Below are 18,519 nucleotides of genomic sequence, written 5' to 3'. Positions count from 1 at the left end.
CTAGTTGTAACTGCTATGTTCAAATGATGGTAAAGGTGATGAAGTTCCTTTTTTGTTTTTCTCTTTCAAATTTCCTAGAATATGTTCTTTTATAAATTTTGAAGACTTTAAGTATATAGGCATTAAATATCAAGAGTATTTAATATTGTTGTTGTTATTGTTGTCATGTACCATAGAGTTAGAACCAGCCCATAGCTGACTCTCAGGCAGGTTTTCAGAGGCATTTAATCGCACAGAAGGAGATTGCCCATCCTTCGTCATTTTAGTGGTGTTCTTTTCTAACTCTTTTTGCTTGCCTTACTTAGCGCCTATATCTTGTAACATTTTGTGGGAGAAGCCTTCACCTATCACTCCACGTAAAATATGACACCCTTCCTACCATTCTCCGCCCTGGTCCTCCGTCTCCCCTTCCCCAGAGGACAAGTCAGCACCATACACACTGTGTAACTCTTCATTTGTTGGGGGTCTGCCTCCCAACCCCACCGTGAAAGCTCTTGATAACAGAGATTGTTGTCTCTTGTTGAGGACTGGGGTTCCAGCTAAAGACAGCAACACAGCCTGGACAGACTGGGTGATCAGTAAGTACCAGCAGGGCCTTGAACCGCCGCACTCTGCCTTTTTCTTTTGTCCTTTCTGAGGATGCCCACCCTCCATCCAGGTTCTGGGTCTCATCTCCTCTCAGCCCCTCAGGGACTTCATTGCTGCCACTGCACCTTTCTTTTGGGTGATCAGTTTCTCCTTCAACATATAAATGTGTTCTAAGATCATTCATCCTTTTAAAACCTACCATGTACCATTCTTTTTAATACTATCTATCTGGGCTCCTTTTCCCAGCAAAATCTTCACAAAGAGCTTTCTAGACTCAGGAGATCCTTTCACCTTCTTTTCTTCCTTAAACACACTTTTATTACATTCTCCGCAGTTATTAGGCAGCATCAGAGACAAAGCAGTGTTGTTGGCAGCATGGAACAGCAAGTCAGAGAGGCAGCATGGGCAGCAGTGGGCAGGGGAGAGCAGACAATCTGGGAACAGTTAAAAGGCTTTGAAGAGACTCCAGAGAAAGTCATGATGTCTTCCTCCCTCAGTGGTCACTCCCTCTCATGTCCCTCAATTCTTCAGCACCCTCCTCCCTCTCTATTAACTCTGTAGATAATCAATCGCATTCTGTGACATTGAGCACTACGTAGATGGTGATGATTCCTTTCTCCAAACCTATTCAACCTGTGTGCTGGGCAAATCATTTGAGAAGCTGGACTATATGAAGAAGAATATGGCATCAGGATTGGAGGAAGACTCATCAACAACCTGTGTTATGCAGAGGACACAACTTTGCTTGCAGAAAGTGAAGAAGACTTGAAGCATTTACTAAAGAAGATGAAAGATTACACCCTTCAATATGGGTTACATCTCAACATCAGGAAAACATAATTCCTCACCACTGGACCAATGGGCAACAACATGATAGATGGAGAAAAGGTTGAGGTTGTGACGGATTTCATTTTATTTGGAATCACAACCAATGTCCATGGTAGCAGCAGTCAGGAAATCAAAGGATGTGTTGCACTGGGGAATATCTGCTCTCAAAAACCTTTCTAAAATGCTAAAGAATAATAATGTCAGTTTCAAGACTAAGGTGCACCTGAAAGAGACTATGGTATATATATATTTTTTTAATGTTCCTTAGTCATCTGAAAGTTGTGCAATAAGTAAGAAAGACTGAAGAAGAACAAACTACTTTGAATTGTGGTGTTGTAGAATAGTACCGAATATCCTATGGACTGCCAAAAGAACACACAAGTCTGTCTTAGACAAAGTGCAATTAGGTTGCTCCTTAAAGGCCAGAATGGTGTAACTTCCTCTCACATACTCTGAGCAGGTTATGAGAAGGAGATAGTCCTTGGAAAAGGACATCATGCTGGGAAAGACAGAGGGTCAACAAAAGGACCCTCAATGAGATGGATCGACCCGGTGACTACCCTGGGCTTGAGCATGATGGGGACTGTGAGGACGGAGCAGGCTAGAGCAAGGCTTAGAGCTTTTGTTGGCAGAGTCACTATGAGTGGCAGTCAACTCCTAACAACCTAACAGTATACAGTGATGAAGGAGCTCTGGCTGGGCATTGGCTAAAGTGCGTGGCCACTAACTGAAGGGCCAGTGCTTCAAATCCATCAGCTACTCTGTGGGAGAAGGATGAGGCAGCTGCTTCCATAGATTTACAACTCTGGAATTTCTATGGGGCAGTTCTACTCCATCCTGTAGGGTCACTCAGGATTGACTCAGCAGCAACACATTTGGGGATGTTGTTTCTTTGTTATATGCTGACGACGTCTAACTTCCTATCTTTACCCTAGACTTCTCCCTTGACCTTAGCACTTACATATCTAACAACTTAAATATACAACTGCTCCGTGAACCTTCCTATCCCTAACTCCCTCTTCTTTGTCCCTTGATCCAACCCATCATCTTAAAATGCATCTTGCATCTGAGTCTTTATCTCCACTGCTGCTATCCTCTGACTATCCAGTGCTGCCTGTATACTGCAATAGCCCCTACCTGGCCTCCCTGGCCCCTCACCCTCCTGTAGTTTACTATTCACAGGGCACTCGGAGTCCTCTAAACATGCAAGTCAGGTCCAGTCACTCTTCTGAAGTGTCCCATCACATTCAGAACAAAAGCCTCCCCACCTCAAGACCCCCCCGGGAGGTAGCGCAGGCCAAAAGCTTCTTCTAGCTTGTCACTAATTAATTGTTTAATTAACTCATTCATTATTCATCCCCGAAACATTTCCTGAATACCTCCCATAAGCCAGGCTGGTGCTGGGAATACAGAGAGGCCGCAATTCAGCCCTTACTCAAAGGTGGTTTCAAGGAGGGGTGGACAGTGGTGGGGAGACAGGAAAAGAGGCAAGAGATACTGAAAGCTGTGCTTTTAAGACTGCTGTCAGTTCTCCCATAGTCCCATAGGGCCGGGTGAGAAACTCCTGAAACTGGGCATCTCTTTTGGTCAGATCTGGCTTTGCTCGCCCTCCCAGGCTCAGGGCTTGGCTGCCTTGAAACCCCCGCCTGTTAGAAAGCAGACCAACTGTCCCTGCTTATCATCCTCACTTCTGCTTGGATTTATTGACAGAATCCAAAGGCAGTGAAAACTTTAACTCTCAGCTGCTACGCAAATGGCTGGGGGTTCAAGTCCACCGATGGGTACTTCAGAAGGATGGAAACTGGGAAAAGATGCTGTTGAGTTGATTCAAACACATAGAGACCCCATGTGTTACACAGTAGACCTGCCCCATTACATTTTCTGGCTGTAATCTTTCCAGAAGCCAATGACCAGACCTTTCTTCCATGGTACCATGAGGTATTATTGACTCATAAGACCTCAAATTCTTTGCCATCAAGTTGAAACATATGCATAGCTGACCGTCCAACAGGTTTCCAAGTCTGCAGATCACATAAGAGGGAAACGGCCCACCTTTCTCCTGCAGAGCTGCTGAAGGGTTTGACTGCCCGAGCAGTCAGCCTTTGGATTAGCAGCACAATGCTGCAGACCGCGCCACCAGAGCTAATAATTATTTGCACAACCCAGACCTCTGGAGATCTACTTCAAAACCGTCCTCCTTTGACAATCCTATCAAGCACAGACAGTTATGGAGCGTCAGAGTCCATGGATGCTACCAGTTGGTTTACAAGATGTTAGAAGCTTGCCTAGCCTGGCCTTCTCTGTTTATGTCTGTTCTGTCATAGCACTAACATTTGTCAAGGTGCTAGAGATTGGCCTGGGGAAGACTATGTGCTGAGGATAGACTGGACATAAACAGCCCTTCCCCTCTTCAGCTCTCTTGCTTTGCTGGCCTGTATAAGAGGATTGGGTGCTTTCCTGAGTAAAGTGGGAATAAACCCAGGACTGACTCTCAAGGCACTACAGGACAAGGTTAGTCAGCATGTGGCCAGGGCAGGCAGGCCAGAAATCAGCCCTCACTGACATCGGGGTGGTGCTAGTCCTCAGAGCTCTGGTCCCAGAGACAAGTGGGGGTGGGGGGCAGCAGGGCAGACCCGTGGTGGCTCCGATGGGCCATTCCTCAGCTGCTTCAGAAATGCCACACATTTCCAGAAACGCATCTCAAGGGGAAATTGTTCTCTGTGGACATTATGCAATTTTCCCATCAGAATTACAGGCTGTATTTGAGAAGAAATAAAAAGAAATTGCATTTGAAATTCTTCTGTACAATGGCATTGTCTTCTTAGGGATCTGAAATAGCTGATCAGACAGAAACTTGGGTGGCAGCTGCTTTGCAGGGGACAACACGTGGCATTGCCCCCAGCCAGCCCTGGTCATTGTGGCATTCAAGTGAAGTAGACTCAGAAACTGAGAGATCTCGCCATGGTTCTCAAAGTCCTGTGCGTCCTTTGCCCCTCCTGGTGGCATGATGTGCTGTGTGCTAGGCTGCTAATGGAAAGATTGCCGGTTTGAATCTACCATCATTTACGTGAGAAGAAGAAGAGGAGCTCCCCTTGTAAAGATTTACAGCCTCGAAGCCTGATGGAGGGGAACCGTGAGTGGGAATCCGTGGCAGTGGCTTTGGTTTAGGGTCTTTTATACCACCTGGTAGTTACAGGAGAGGCCTGTGGGGGGTGGTCTCTGCTTGTTCCTTCTGTGCTCACTAAGATCAACTCTCAGGTTTCTTAGGATCAACTCGCCCACCTCCAGCTCCTTCCCAAATCCATGCAGTGCTGGTGGGCTAGCGCTCAGAGGACTCTGGCCCCTTCTTCATCACAGCCTTTCATTATCAATGTATTAAAAGGAAAAAGCCAGTTGCCATTAAATAGATTGCAATTCACATCATATACATGTGTATCAGAGTAGAACTGAATGTCTTCATGGTCTGTGATCTTTGAGAAGTTGATCCCAAGGTCTGTCTTCTGAGGTGCCTCTGGGTAGGCTTGAACAGCCAACCTTTCAATGACTAGTCTAGTCCATAATCGTTTGTGCCACCCAAGGACTCTTATACAAATAATTGGTATTTAAGTTTTGGGGCTAAATGAAGCCATCAAGGAAGTGTGGATATAATAGAGAACAAGGCCTTCAACCCAAGACACTTTAATGCTTAGAGGCAGGGGTCACCCAAGGAGACTGAGAAAGAATGGCCAATGATGTGAGAAGAAATAAAGAAGCATCTTGTCCCAGAGCCAAGCAGATAATGTTTCAAGAGTGAGGGAGTAATCCAACGGTGTCAGATGTTGCCGGCAGGTCATAGAAACTGAGCACTGGGCCCTGACCATTGACAATGGAGAGGCCACTGGTGACCTTGACAAGCATAGTTTCAATTGAGAGTGAGTCTCAATGACCTCATCTGAAAAATGGACAGTGAGAATCACAGCCTGCCCACCTCAGAAGGCCATGGCACAGACCCCATGAGATCATGGGCAAATGGGAAGCGCCATCAAATGTGAGCTGTCTGTTTTTATTTAAGACATGAATAAACTCAGAAACCATTGAAGCGGTGGGAGGGTTCCGTCTGCCACAATTGATTTTAAAGATCCTTGAGCCCCATTATCACCTCATAAAATGGTTCATTTCCTGCTGCTCATCATCGGGACACTTGCCATGGGTGAAACCCTTTCCCTTTGAGAGAAAAGCCAGCAGGACTATTGTTTTTGTTGGTGGGAAGTGGGAATTCTGGGGAAGGACAGAAACAACTACAGGGGACAAATGGTGTCTCCAGTGTCTTATGGATGATGGCAGCAGGTGGGGTTCTCCCAGAAGGGGCCTAGCAGGCCTGTGCGCGAAGCAAGGACTCCCCTGAGGAACCTGCCAGGGCCCGCCGTGTGCTTGCTGTCCAGTGAGGAGCTGGGAGCTGGCGGGAAGGAGCTGGCGGGAAGGAGCCGTTAGGGAGAGTGGGGAAAGCTTGAGCTTTGGAGCCAGGCACACCTGTACTGGGCTCATGGTCCCCGAGTGGTCAATAGTCACTTCTCTCCTCAATTTCATCAACTACAAAACACTTCCTGGACTCAGTGAGGCTGAAGGAACCTCCACATCTGTTGTACTGAGAAAAACCTTTGAATCTTGAAGCAAACCCACTGGCATTTAGTTGATACCAACATAGGAAGGCCCTGTGGGAGAGAGTGAGGAAGCTCGGGTGGTATTGTCTGAGGGGTTGCAGTACTAGCCCAAAGGCCACACCTCACTGGAGATTCAAGTCTATCCCCCACTCCAAGGGAGAGAGGGGGCAGGCTCCTCCAGTGCAGGGGATAGCCTCGGAAAACCTACTCGAGGGTCAACTCTGAGGCTGTCCCAACTCAAAGGCAATGGGAGAGAGAAAACTGAAGCCCCATAAGCCTTCCAGTCCTGTGACTGTGGAAACTGACTGCCTCATTTTTCCATCTTTCTCCCAAGGAGTGGGTGAAGGGTTCGAACCATTTACCTTCTGGTTAGCAGGTTAACCGCACAAAACACAGTTTGACAGAATCTGTAAAGAACATTCACCTTGAGCACAGGACTCAAAGATTTATCAACATCAAATGGACAATAGTAACTCTGAAGCTGGAGAAGGGTTTGATGAGGCAGTGAGTCTAAATTCTTGGTGGTAAAACAATATGGGAGAAATGGGGAAGGCTGTAACCCTATCACTAGTATAGACGTGAAGAAATGGAACAATATATGACGAAGCATATATTCCCATAAGCAGAAATAAGCTGGTAAATGAGGCCCTGCGGGATGAGGAGGGAGCTCTGTGGGTCCCATCCATAGGGAATTGTGCTCCTAAACCAATGGCAGTTCCTCTCGAGCAGTAACAATCCACCAGCCACTCTGCAGGAGGAAGGATTATCGTCTGGTGTGATTTACAGACCCAGTGGAGACACAACTATCAATCAGCTCCGACTTAAGGGCAGTGAATTTTTTTTAGGGCAGTGAATTTGAATACAGTGTGTTGTTACGTGCCGTCACATCACAACCAACTCATACCTGACCCTCCAGTAGGTTTTCAGAGGCTGTAAATCACACGGGAGATTGCCCATCTTTGCCCCGTGGTGCAGCTGGTAGATTTGAACCATGTGCTTTTGGGTTGGCAGCACAGCTCCTCCTCACCACTGGGCCACCAGAGCTCCCTCTGTGTGCAGTGTATGTGTGCAAAACTGTGCATGTATTTAGGGTCATCTGCTTCTTCCCTCTTTAGACAGTTTCTCTGCAGTCAAGAGCAGATTACCCAATAAGAAAGTTAAGCATGAACTTACTTGTTTTTACTTACTAATCTATGGCGAACAATTTCACATGCGTTTCACCACAAAGGTACGTATGCCTGACCTCACTGGGCACTCCTTCCCCATCAGGGACTGTAAATTTGAAAAGGGGCTTTGATTCTGTAAGAAGATGCAGTGGGGTTGAAAGAGGGATATGTGACCCATACCTAGAAGCAGAATCTATAGTGAAATTGTCCACTATAGGTTTGTTAGTAAGCACAAGTAAGCCCATGTTTACCTTGCTAATTGGGAAATGTGACAATATCTACAGCTCAAGGACCCTGCGGTCCCCCCTCGCTTCATTAAAATCACTTTGTAGGACAGCATTAGTGGTAAAAGCACTGTGGATGCTGCCTGACAATCTTCCTAGGATGGCTGTCATATTCTGATCAAGCTAAGACGAGCTTTGAACAGGTTTGGGGGTCGGTGTGTAGGGGAGCTCAGCTTACCCTTCCTGTCTGCATCTTGTCGATGGAAAGAACCAGGCTATAATTTAAATTAACATTGCTTGTGTAGCTAATTTGGAGAAATAAATGTGCTTCTGGAGATAAAATATGTATATTTCCCTTGTACACTTGTTGTAAAGGATTAAATAACTTACTGTTAGCAAAGTGTCCAGGTTGTTGTCTCATACCAGTGAGTTGGAACTGGCCCATAGCTGACCCTCCAGTGGATTTTCAGAGTCACACATACGTGAAGAGATTTCCCGTCTTTCTCCTGTGAAGCATTAGTGGATCTGAACCACTTGCCTTTGGATTGGCAGCAGTACTCCTTCCCACTAAGCCACCAGAGCTCCCTTCAAGTATCCATAGGGTTTTCAATAACTTCCTGGGTGTCTCCACCTTTCTGATCATATTTGAGCTCTGGTGACTCAGTCTGTAGAGAGCTGCACTAACTCAAAGGCTACATCTCTTGGGCGGTTCAAATCCACCAGAGACAGAAACATGGGTGTTTATAGCCTTGGAGACCTGCTGAAGGGTCAGCGATGAGTCAACTCTGACAGGACAGCAATGAATTTGAGGGTATGGGGTTTTTTTAAATGATGATAGGTTGAATCTCATTTCCCTTTCAGCGGAAAGGGCATGGTGAGAGCATCAGGAAAGATGGTTGAGTGGACATCAAACCTGCAGGTCTGGGGCAAGAGGTGACAAGGTGGAATAGTTTATCTCAGCGCTACCAGGAGTAGAGGGGGCCCTGGGAGGAGGAAGGAGCTTGTGATTCAGGAGCAGGAGATGAAGTTAAAAGGTCTAGAGCCAGCAGGGGGCTGGAACACAGAAGGAGGTCAGAGGAGGGCATGGGGGAAGTGACCGACTGACCTTTTGCCATCAGCAGGGTTGAGATGCCCAGAGCTCCCCCTCGTGGGATGCTGGCTCTGGGGTGCCTGGGAAAGTCAAGTTGGTTCAGACACCAGTCCCTACTTCAACCCACCAGACAAGAGAAGAGATTCATCCTGTCTCTCTGCTATGCCCATAGCTGGCACCCGCTGTGTTGGTATGATCCCTGCCTGTCCCAGGCCTGTTTTCACAGCACAGGAGCTTTCCTCTCCAGACCTGACCTCAGTGCATGGCTTGTTTTGGCTTTCTGCTTCCTTTTGGTGACAGGAGCTTTAAGGTGTGAATCATGGTTATAACACCTTCACAGTGTGACGCAAAAGGCAAGAACTCACTCTCACGAAGATGAGTGAGCTGTGTTCGTCAGGCTGTTTCTTTTCATTGGCGTAGTACTGGAGAAGTGCCAACGTCATTCAAATGAGTCATGAACTGTGAATGCCCTGAAATACGTTACCTGAAAGGATTTCTATGGGAGATGTTAGAGGGTTCTCCCGAGTCTTCGAAGTTCCTTCCTGGGCTTTAGACACTTGCTACAACAGCTCATCGCTTAGGTCTTCAGTGTGCATTGCTTATTCTGAACACAAGTCCTTCCTTCTTCAGACTGTGGCATGCCCTGGGCCTCAGTGGTCCCATCTAAGGCTCATCCAGGCTCACAGATGTATGTCCTTCTTGGGACTCAGTGCTTAGTTCCGTAACAAGGGGAGGAAGTGCTCCCAAAGCTTGTTCGCTGGTTTGCAGACATAACTATGTTCCACTCTCTATATTCAAATAGTGAAAATGGATTTGAGCGCCAGCCTGGTTTAATGTAAATAAGAATGAGTGATGGCTAGTGTTCATGGGAGCACTGACTATATACCAGGGCAAAGGTTGGCAGTTGAAAACAACCACCTGCGCCAAGGTGAAAATGAGGAGTCTCCTACCGTGTGGTTTACAGTCCCTGAAAGCCTGCCGGAAGGTCAGCTCTGAATCAGACCCCGCTCAACGGCACACAACACAGGATTAGGGTATTCCGCTTATTTAGTACCTTGAACAACCTGTAGGAGGAGCTCTGGAGGCGCATCTGCGGAGAGCTGCACTGCTCATCTAAAGGCTGCATCTCTCTGGTGGTTCAAATCCGCCAGCCGCTCTTCAGGAGAAAGAAGAGCAATTTCCTCCCGTGTGTTTGACACGGTTGGGAACCCAGTGGAGGCTCAGCTGGGAGTCGGCTCTGATTCCACAGCAGTGAAATGAGAACGACCTGTAGGGCGCTCAAGAGATTTCAGGACTCATCCGGGGGGAAGATAGGACCACAGAGAGCAATACTGCACAAGCTGTGATGGGGTTACATGCAGGGGACAGTTCCCTGAAGCAGGAGACCCTTTCAAGGCAAAAGAAGCTGGGAGGGCAGTTGCTAGAAAGGGAAGAAGGTGCAGGAACACCTAGGGAAGAAGGGGAACGTCATGTCCACTTGTTAAGGACGGCCCTTAGCAAGGTGGAAAGTTGCTGACTTGGGAGCTCTGAAGGGCACCAGTGGCGTGAGGTCTTTAATACTAGGTTTTAAAATGCCCTTGAGTCAATTCTGAATCATCACAACTCCATGTGTGTGTGTGCAAGAGCAGGACTGTGCTACAGGGGGTTTTCAATACCTGGTATTTCAGAAGCACATCACCATGTCCTTTTCCAGACTGTCTCTGGGTGGATTTGAACTTCCAACCCTTAGTTAGCAACAGAACACCTTAACTGTTTACACCATTCAAGGAATCCTTTTTTAAACTACAGATTTGTTTTATCTGTGGTTGTAATTCACTCTCATTGCCATCGAGTTGGGACAGGGGCATGGTTAACACTATCACGTTTCTGAGGTGGTAAATCTCATGGAAGGAGATTGTCCATCTTTCCTCCTCAGAGCCAGTAGTGGATGGGAACTGCCAGGGAGGTGCCGCCTTTGGGACAGCAGCAAAGTGCCCTAGGCCTGCTCTGTCAGAGCTCCCAGGAGTTGTTAGCTGCCTTCAGGTCAGCGTCTCACTCATAGTGACACCAGAAGAGCCCTGATCCAAGGGATACTGTCTATGGTCTCTATGGAAGCAGTTTACTAAGCCTTTCTTCGTCTCACCATACCTGTAGGTAGCTTGGGTAGCAAAGGTCGGGCACAGTTTTGTGGGATATGTGACCAGGTAAAACAAATATTTGGATTGTATGTTTAAACACTATGTTTGAGTGTGGCCATCAGTGGACTTCATGAGCTAAAGGGCCTCAGGAGATTATGAAGAAATGCACAACCCAGGCCAATACACAGAGACCATCTGAGTTCAATTACAAACACAACCTCACATGGTAGCTACTGCTCTTGAACCCATTTCACAGATGAGAACTAAGAGAGGGCAAGCGATTTGCCAACAGACACAGAGCTGGTGTAGCCAGAATGTGAACGTAGGTCTTGCTCTGGAGCTGTGATGTCAACTGTGTGACTTCTCTGCCTTCCAGACAAGCGAATTGAAAGGACTGATAACACCCCGTGTGTCCGAGGTTGGGAGGAAATGAGTGCACGTCATCTCTCGCTGAGAGTATCACCTGGTCTATACAGCTGCAGAGCAATTCATTAGGCCTTATCAGAATTTTAAATTTGCTTCATTTTTGGACTGCTTTTGGGAGCTACGACATAGGAACACACAGATGTGCAAAGAAATAGGCACATGAGTGTTCATAACAGTGTCATTTCTATAAATAATCTAAATATCCACCAATAAGACTGGTTAAATATAATAAAGGACATCTGTACTACAGAATTCCACATGCGCATTAAAAAGAATGATGTAGCTTTGCTTTCTTTTAGTGAAAATCTCTTGGGCATATGTATATGGGCCCAAAGAAGCAGATCCTGTGAAGTGTACATTCTGCTAGAGAACGGTTGTTGTGTTGTGTTGTGTACCGTAGAGTAGGAACCGACTCATAGCTGACCCTCCAGTGGGTTTTCAGAGGCAGTTAACTGCATGGGAGGAGATTGTCCATGTTTCTCCCATGGAGCAGCTGATGACCTCAAACTGTGTGCCTTCAGGACTGCAATGCAACTTCATGTCCCTAGGCCACCAGTGATCCCTGCCAGAGAAGAGAGACAGACAGACAGACGCCATTTAAACCTACTTTCCAGAGTACTTCTGCCCTCTCATTTAATTGAATGACCACAAGGAAGGAAACAAGTTGTATATCCTGAGGATGTGGTGCAAACACTGGATAAAACCATTTGCAGCAGGATACCATTCTGATGCCCACTTGTGTGGACCCAACACGCTTGAAGCGGCCCTGGCTCTAAAAAGCACAGCCGTTTCCTCACCATAAACAAATGCTAATCGAAGGTCCATGCTATCGTCACTTAGTTGTGTACTGCCAAATGAAAATCAATATGTCATTAGTTGGAGCTTGAAAACCAAGATTTAATTGCAATGCAGGGTGAACGTGCAAGGCCGGCTAGCCCAGTGGCCGCCTTTACCCCCATCTCCATTGATATTTTTAGTGAAGAGTTTCAAGGGCAAAAGGATTTCACCACACAATATTTCATTAGATATCAACTTGGATTTTTTTAATATAAATCTTAACCTGTCTTGCTATAGTTTGAAGAGCTGAAACATTTTAGAAATAAAAAATAGGAGAGCTATGATGCTGTATATTTGGATATGGAAGGTTTCCTATGATAAGTTCCAGAAACTCACACTTTCTGCCATAGAGTCAGTCCCAAATCAGTTCCAACTCAGCGAGCTTCCAATGGGTTCTTGAGGCTGTAAGTCACCATTCAGGACGCTGTGCATCTTTCTCCCTAGGCGTTGCTGGTAGATTTGAACCCCCATAGGCATATCCCCTTGACTTAAGAGAACCACTCCCTACATACTATACAACCAGAGCTCTCTCTTTCTAAAACAGCATATTGTAAAAAGTGAAGCCAAACCATAAAAAATTAAATAAAAATAGAATATTGTGTGATGGTGGTGTTGTGTACCATCGAATCAGAACGGATCCACAGCTGACCCTCCCACGGGTGTTCAGAGGCAGTCATCACCTATCCTCCCGCGGAGCAACTGGTGGATTTGAACCACGTTCCTTCGGGATTGCAGTGCTGCTTCTTACCACTAGGCCACCAGAGCTCCCTATGATAGTATCTTTTTTCTTTTTTCTGGTGATAAACACACTTTTGTTTTTATTGCAACCTGTGATAGTATCTTAAGAAAAGATTTTTAAAACATGTTGCAGGATATGATTGCCAGTATGATGCAATTTTGGTGGAAAAGGCTGTATATAATACACAAAACCACACACTCACATATCATAGCTTTACCAAGTAACATGCACACTCTATCAATTTCTTTTTTGCCAACCACACAACCCTTCCCTAATATTATTTTATGTTGACGTTATATGTGAGGGTGTGTCATTTATGTGGGCATGTTATTTGTGAGGAAATACAGTAGCTGCATTTGCACAGTAGAAGATCTGGAAAGCTAGCACACCAAACTGTCTAACCTTCTGGAGAATGAGAAGGAGGTGGGAGTATGGGTAGATGTTGGCACGGAATATGCTCGGCATCAATATTGTGTGCTCTGTGGTGCTAACATTTTCTACAATAAGCATGTACTATCCTGGAAGTAAAAATCAGAGAAAAGATGCAGACCAGAGCTGGAACCACACAGACAAAACTAAGGAATCAACCAGTTACCGAGGCAGTTGTGGGGAACCATGGGTGGACAGGGCACTGATACGGTCCAGTTTTAGTGGGAGGGATGGCTTAGGAATAACGAGAAGATACTGGAAGCAAGTGGCTGAGGAAGGGCTCAGAGAGGTTAAAGAAGTAGATGCCCTCCAGGCACCTTAGATTTGACAGTTCTCGCCAAGTACAGCCAAGAATTAGGAGACAGGGCACTGTCTTTCAGGTTGGTGTTGGGTGCTAGCGAGTTGCTACTGCTCATAGTGACCCAGTGAAGAGCAGATCTGAACCTTGTCCTATCCTGTGCCGTCTCATGGTCTGTCTGCTCAAGCCCCTTACTACATTCACTGTGTTGATCCAGCTCTTTGAGGGTCTTCCTCTCTTTCTCTGACCCTCTGTCTTTCCCAGAATGCAGCATGATGTCCTTTTCCAAGTCCTGGTTCTTCCTAACAACATGCCCAAAGTAAGCGAGATGAAGTTTCACCATCCTCGCCTCTAAGAAGCACCCTCGTTTCACTCCCTCCACGACAGACTGGTTTGTTCTCCTGGCAGCCCGGATAGTCAGTATTCTCCTCCAACACCATGATTTGATTCTTCTTCTTTATTCATTGTCTAACTTTTAGATACACAGGAAGCCATTGAAAATACCATGACTTGCATCTGACAGTTTAAAGATTAAGGGGTCTTTCAGGTAGACAGAGTTTATTAGGGAAAGGAAAGGTTCAAGAGGGAGGATCAGAGCTGGATGTATTGCCAAAGCTCAAAATAACAGGATTTTCGCTCTGGTGACCTAGTGGCAAGAAGCTGTGCTGCAATTCTGAAGGCACGGAATTCGAATCTACCAACTGCTTCTTGGGAAAGGACGAGCATTAACTGCCTCTGAAAACCTACTGGAGGTTCAGCTATGGGTCAGTTCTGATTCGATGGTACCCAACAATAACAATAAATCTTTACATACTTGTCAATTGCGAAGAGGTGGGGTTTCCGGGAACTGGTCCATGTAGGTATGGTTATGGAAATGAGATGTGAGTGCATCTAGTTCTTCAGGATACATTCCATTGTGAAGACTTCTGGTCAGCGGACACCACTTATTATAGTATGGTGTGTACGCTTGGGCTCTGAGAGCACTATCTGAGTCCTTTTCCCTGTGGGAGGCTCTCTGTTGCCTCTAGAGGAAGGGCATATAGAAGTTGGGGATGGTGTGCTGTGCGTGCTTCAGGAATCGGTTTAGGCCCAGGACAGGGCAGGGTTCAGGCCCGCTGTTAATAGGGTTACTGTGACTTGTACTTGACCCGATGATACCTAACAACAACATCACACTGGAAAGCAACTTCCCAGGAACTAAGAGCTCGTTGCAATAGGAGGTGAGCATGTTTTCCTGGAAGAAGACATCTGCCTTGTGGTTTTCTGACCAGACTGCCTCCCTGAGACCTGGCTCCAGGCGCCCTGTCTCAGGTGCAGTAGGTCCTGGTGCCAGCCTGCTGTGAGGCAGGTGGGAGATTAGGATGAGATGTGTGGCCCAGCTGCTGGTAGACAATCTTTGACCCCCTCTGGTACCCACTGCAAGAGCAGCAGCATTCTGGGATGGGATGAACAGCTCAGCGTAGGCTGTGGGCTGAGACAACTGTGGGGAAACCAGGACATGAGAGACCTCCTGGACTTTCCTGGTGTGGTCATGAGACATGATCCAAGACAGATAGGTCTGGTCACACATGTGACTTCATGGTAACAGCTTCTCCCAGTCATTTGGTGCTTGGTCATCAGAAGTGAGTGAGGAGAACATTTGACTAAATGAACAGCTTTCCCATGGAAAACAGAAACCACTGGGGTGGGACTTGGGAATTCTTCTCCTATAAACATGCGAACATGGGAATTGGTGCATTCAAAGATTCTTTCCTCTGATCAAAAGAGGAAGTCCCACAAGGAAGCAGGAGCTGAGGAGGAGGCTGGCAACCCCTGAGGGAGTGTTCCTGATGGCTTGTTCCTCAGGCCTAACTCCACCCACCACAGCCACTCAGTGACTGAAATCTGTTACAGGTCTCTTCCACTCCACGCCCCTCCATCCACTGACTCCTTCCCTGGGCTTCTGACAAGGTATTCTGAACCGAAAGTGTCCTCTAATCCCCAGACAAACCTGGAAGACACCACCTCCTTCCAGCTTCCTCAAGGCTGTGGGGTTTTCTGGGCAAGATGCCCAACAAGGAGAGGTCATGGTTTTGTCCCCAAATGCTCTGCCAGCCACTGCTCTGGCCGTGACCCTGGCTCAGCGTGCATCTGCCCCCCTGGAACTCAGTGATCTGTTCTGTTGGCAACAAAATGCTTCCCGGCCCGGCTGGTGGCATTCTGGAGTTTCTGTGCCTAATGGGCCATGGTGTCTGAACACTGCCAGGCCCAGGCCACAGGAAGGGGAGATCCAGGACCAGCTGACTGACTCTGGGGAAGGCCTCCCACCATGGCCAAGTCTAGACCTGTAGAGACGTTGTGCCTTGAAAAAGATGATGCTATTCCTCACTCCTAGCATGTACTTCAAAGTAAATTTCAACCAAAATTCAAAGTACAGGTAAGCAAGACACCAAAGCTCTGGCTTTCTCCATCATGATACCTTAGCCTTTTCCCTCAAAAAAATTAGCAATTCTTCCTTAAAAAACTATTACTAGCTTTTTGTTACTTCATAAAACTATTATAAAGTATTTGTGATTAAATGATGCTCTAAACACCACGCAAACTAAAATAACCCATTTGGTAAAAAAGGTATGAGACTTCAGACTTCTCTGTGGCCTAGTGGGTAAGGAGTGCATTGCCAATCCAAAGGCAGATGGTTTGAATCCACTCGCTGCTCTGAGAGAGACAGGTGGACAATCTCTTCCTGTGTGATTTGCAGCGTCTAAAAATCCGCTGGAGGCTCAGCCTTGCCAGCAGACGGCAGGTTCTGACTTGACAACGCTGAATTTGAAGTGGATATTTTTGTGCTTAAAATGCGTTCTATGCATCACTGAAAGCAAAATAAGGTGAGTGGTGCAAAGGGCATGAGCCTCCAGGCCCATCCTCTGGCACTTTAGCCAGGAGGGTCTGACCCCGTACATGGGCATCAGCAGCCAGAGAGGCCACAAGATGACAGTCTCAGTGGCAGGCCCACCCAGGGCCTGGGCACAGAGCACATGACCCAGCCCTCCAAGCTGAGCAGGGTGTGGAAACATAGCCTGTCAGAACAGAGTCCAGGGGGAAAGTGACGGGTCAAGCTTGAAACCAATGCGGCCCAGTGAGCCTTCAGTATGTAGGACTGGTCAGGCAGCTGGGATGCCCAGCCTTACTTCCTGGTACTGCTCCAGTGTACCTCTGGCATCCCCGGTGGGATGGGTCTACCCTGGACAGGAGAGCCACAGTGCCAGCCTCCACGTCTCAGCTAGCAGGGTTAGACCCCACTGAGGTGGGAGCAGGGGTCACTGCTGGAAAGCTGAAACCTTCTTGGTCCCATAACCCACCCTCTTTACTAAATATCTGTGGTTTCCTGTTTGTATTTTTTTTTTTTTGCAGAGTGATGAGGTCCTCACCGTCATCAAAGCCAAGGCCCAGTGGCCAGCCTGGCAGCCTCTCAATGTGTAAGTAGCAGCCAGCTCCTGGCCCTGCCTGCCCTGCCCTGCCCTCGTGTTTGGATCCACCCACTGATTGGCCACTGACTAGCATAGCAGCTATGTCATTGAAGCCAGCCAGTCACTCTGGTGAATAAACACTTGAAGTGGCTTCTCAGGGGTGCCCTTATCTACTTGGGAGCATGGGTTTGGTCTCTTCCCCACCTCCCCACCCTTCTGTGGTTATGCCTCACGTGAGATTCCACCCAGACCTAATGACCTGTTATGTGCTCACTCCCGTTCTCTACTACAATAGACTTCAAGACATTTGCCCTCAGAGACACTCACTCTAAGCAAGACTGCCTTGTGGGAAGTCAGAGTTAGTCAGGGTTCCATTCTCGGTTCTCATCTCTTGTCTGTCTCCTCTCCCTGGAGAGTTTATCCACCAATGAGTCTTTCGTGAGCAGGGGTAAACTCCTGGTTGCCAAACCTGTTCAATCTCCCACTAGGTCCATATAATAACCTCATGGGACAGAACAAATGCCTCCCTCGCTTTAAAGATGATGAAACTGGACTCAAAAATTCTGTAACAATCCTCCTTATCTTTTTTTCAGGGATGGAACTATATTTCCAATCTATATCTGGTTGACTCCATTGCCTAAATCATTCATATATCAGGATCCCTCTGACTAAGTAACCACTTATTTCCCATTTTTAAAAGAAATCTTTTTTATGTTGAGATGTAGGGAGCACTGGTGACCTAGTGGCAAGAAGCTACTTTGCAATCTACCAGCTGCTCTGTGGGAGAAGGATAGGCAATCTCTTCCTGTGCAATTATACTGTCTCTGAAAACCCACTAGAAGGTCAGCTATGGCCTGGTTCAGACTCGACCGTACACACACCACCACCAATCCATACTGAAGGCTTTGTGTTTCATTAATAAGTGCTCCAAATTAAAATCCAAAGTCTGTGGTGCTAGGTTGAATAGGGAGGGGATAGAAGACCAAGGGGTCAGCATGCTTCCAGGTCTGCCTGATATAACAGGTGGAACCTCCGATGGGCTTGGGAACATTAGATGTTAGAGGAAGTTTAATGAGAAAGTTCATGAATTCAGTTGTAGATGTAAATTGAAGATGTCTTCAAGATGGCCAAGTTGAACGTTAGCTATGTTATAGCTCTGAAGATCAGAAGGAGGGTTCCGAACCAAGTTCTAAAGTGATGAGTCATCAATGAATAGAAAATCATCAATGTCAAGGTCATAAACAAAAGATGGGTGCGGAGGGCTTAGAACTGGGTCTTGAGTATCTCCAATATTTAATGTTGAGGAAGACTTGCCTGCAAAGGAGAGAGAAAGCAGAAAGCACAGAGGTTGGTGGGGGAAAGTTAAGTGTCCAGAAAGAATCCAAGGAAATTGAAGATGGAGTGGTCATCTCTGTCTAGGCCAGAGGAGAGATGAAGGAACATGAAAAGCTCACCACCATGGAATTGGAACTAACTCATGGCTGAAGAGTCAAAGGAGCTTTTCTTTTCTCAAGATGGGAGAAACTTTCTGAAAATTATGAGGACATTTTCCTGTCTTTCAGGCATCCTGAGACCCCAGTGGCCAGAATCCATTAATAACAAGTACTGGGGCCTCCCAGGCACCCACACCCATCTTCCCTCAGTGCGACCTGAGCGTTAAGGGAGAGGAATTTTCCTTTGATTTTCCCATA

General features: G+C 46.8%; 1 protein-coding gene across 1 annotated transcript in view; it reads left to right on the top strand.

Moving 5' to 3' along the window:
- SPON1 (spondin 1, extracellular matrix protein) overlaps positions 1-18,519 on the top strand; it is a 438,663-nt gene that overhangs the window by 393,454 nt on the left and 26,690 nt on the right. Inside the window, exon 7 of the mRNA XM_006892054.1 lies at positions 16,773-16,837. Within this exon, the coding sequence (XP_006892116.1) occupies positions 16,773-16,837 (65 nt within the window). The remainder of the gene's footprint in view (positions 1-16,772; positions 16,838-18,519) is intronic.

This window comes from Elephantulus edwardii, unplaced genomic scaffold, assembly GCF_000299155.1.
Source record: "Elephantulus edwardii isolate Elephantulus edwardi_28Jun2011 unplaced genomic scaffold, EleEdw1.0 scaffold00109, whole genome shotgun sequence".
NCBI lineage: Eukaryota > Metazoa > Chordata > Mammalia > Macroscelidea > Macroscelididae > Elephantulus > Elephantulus edwardii.
This window is presented reverse-complemented; position numbering and strand designations above follow the sequence as displayed.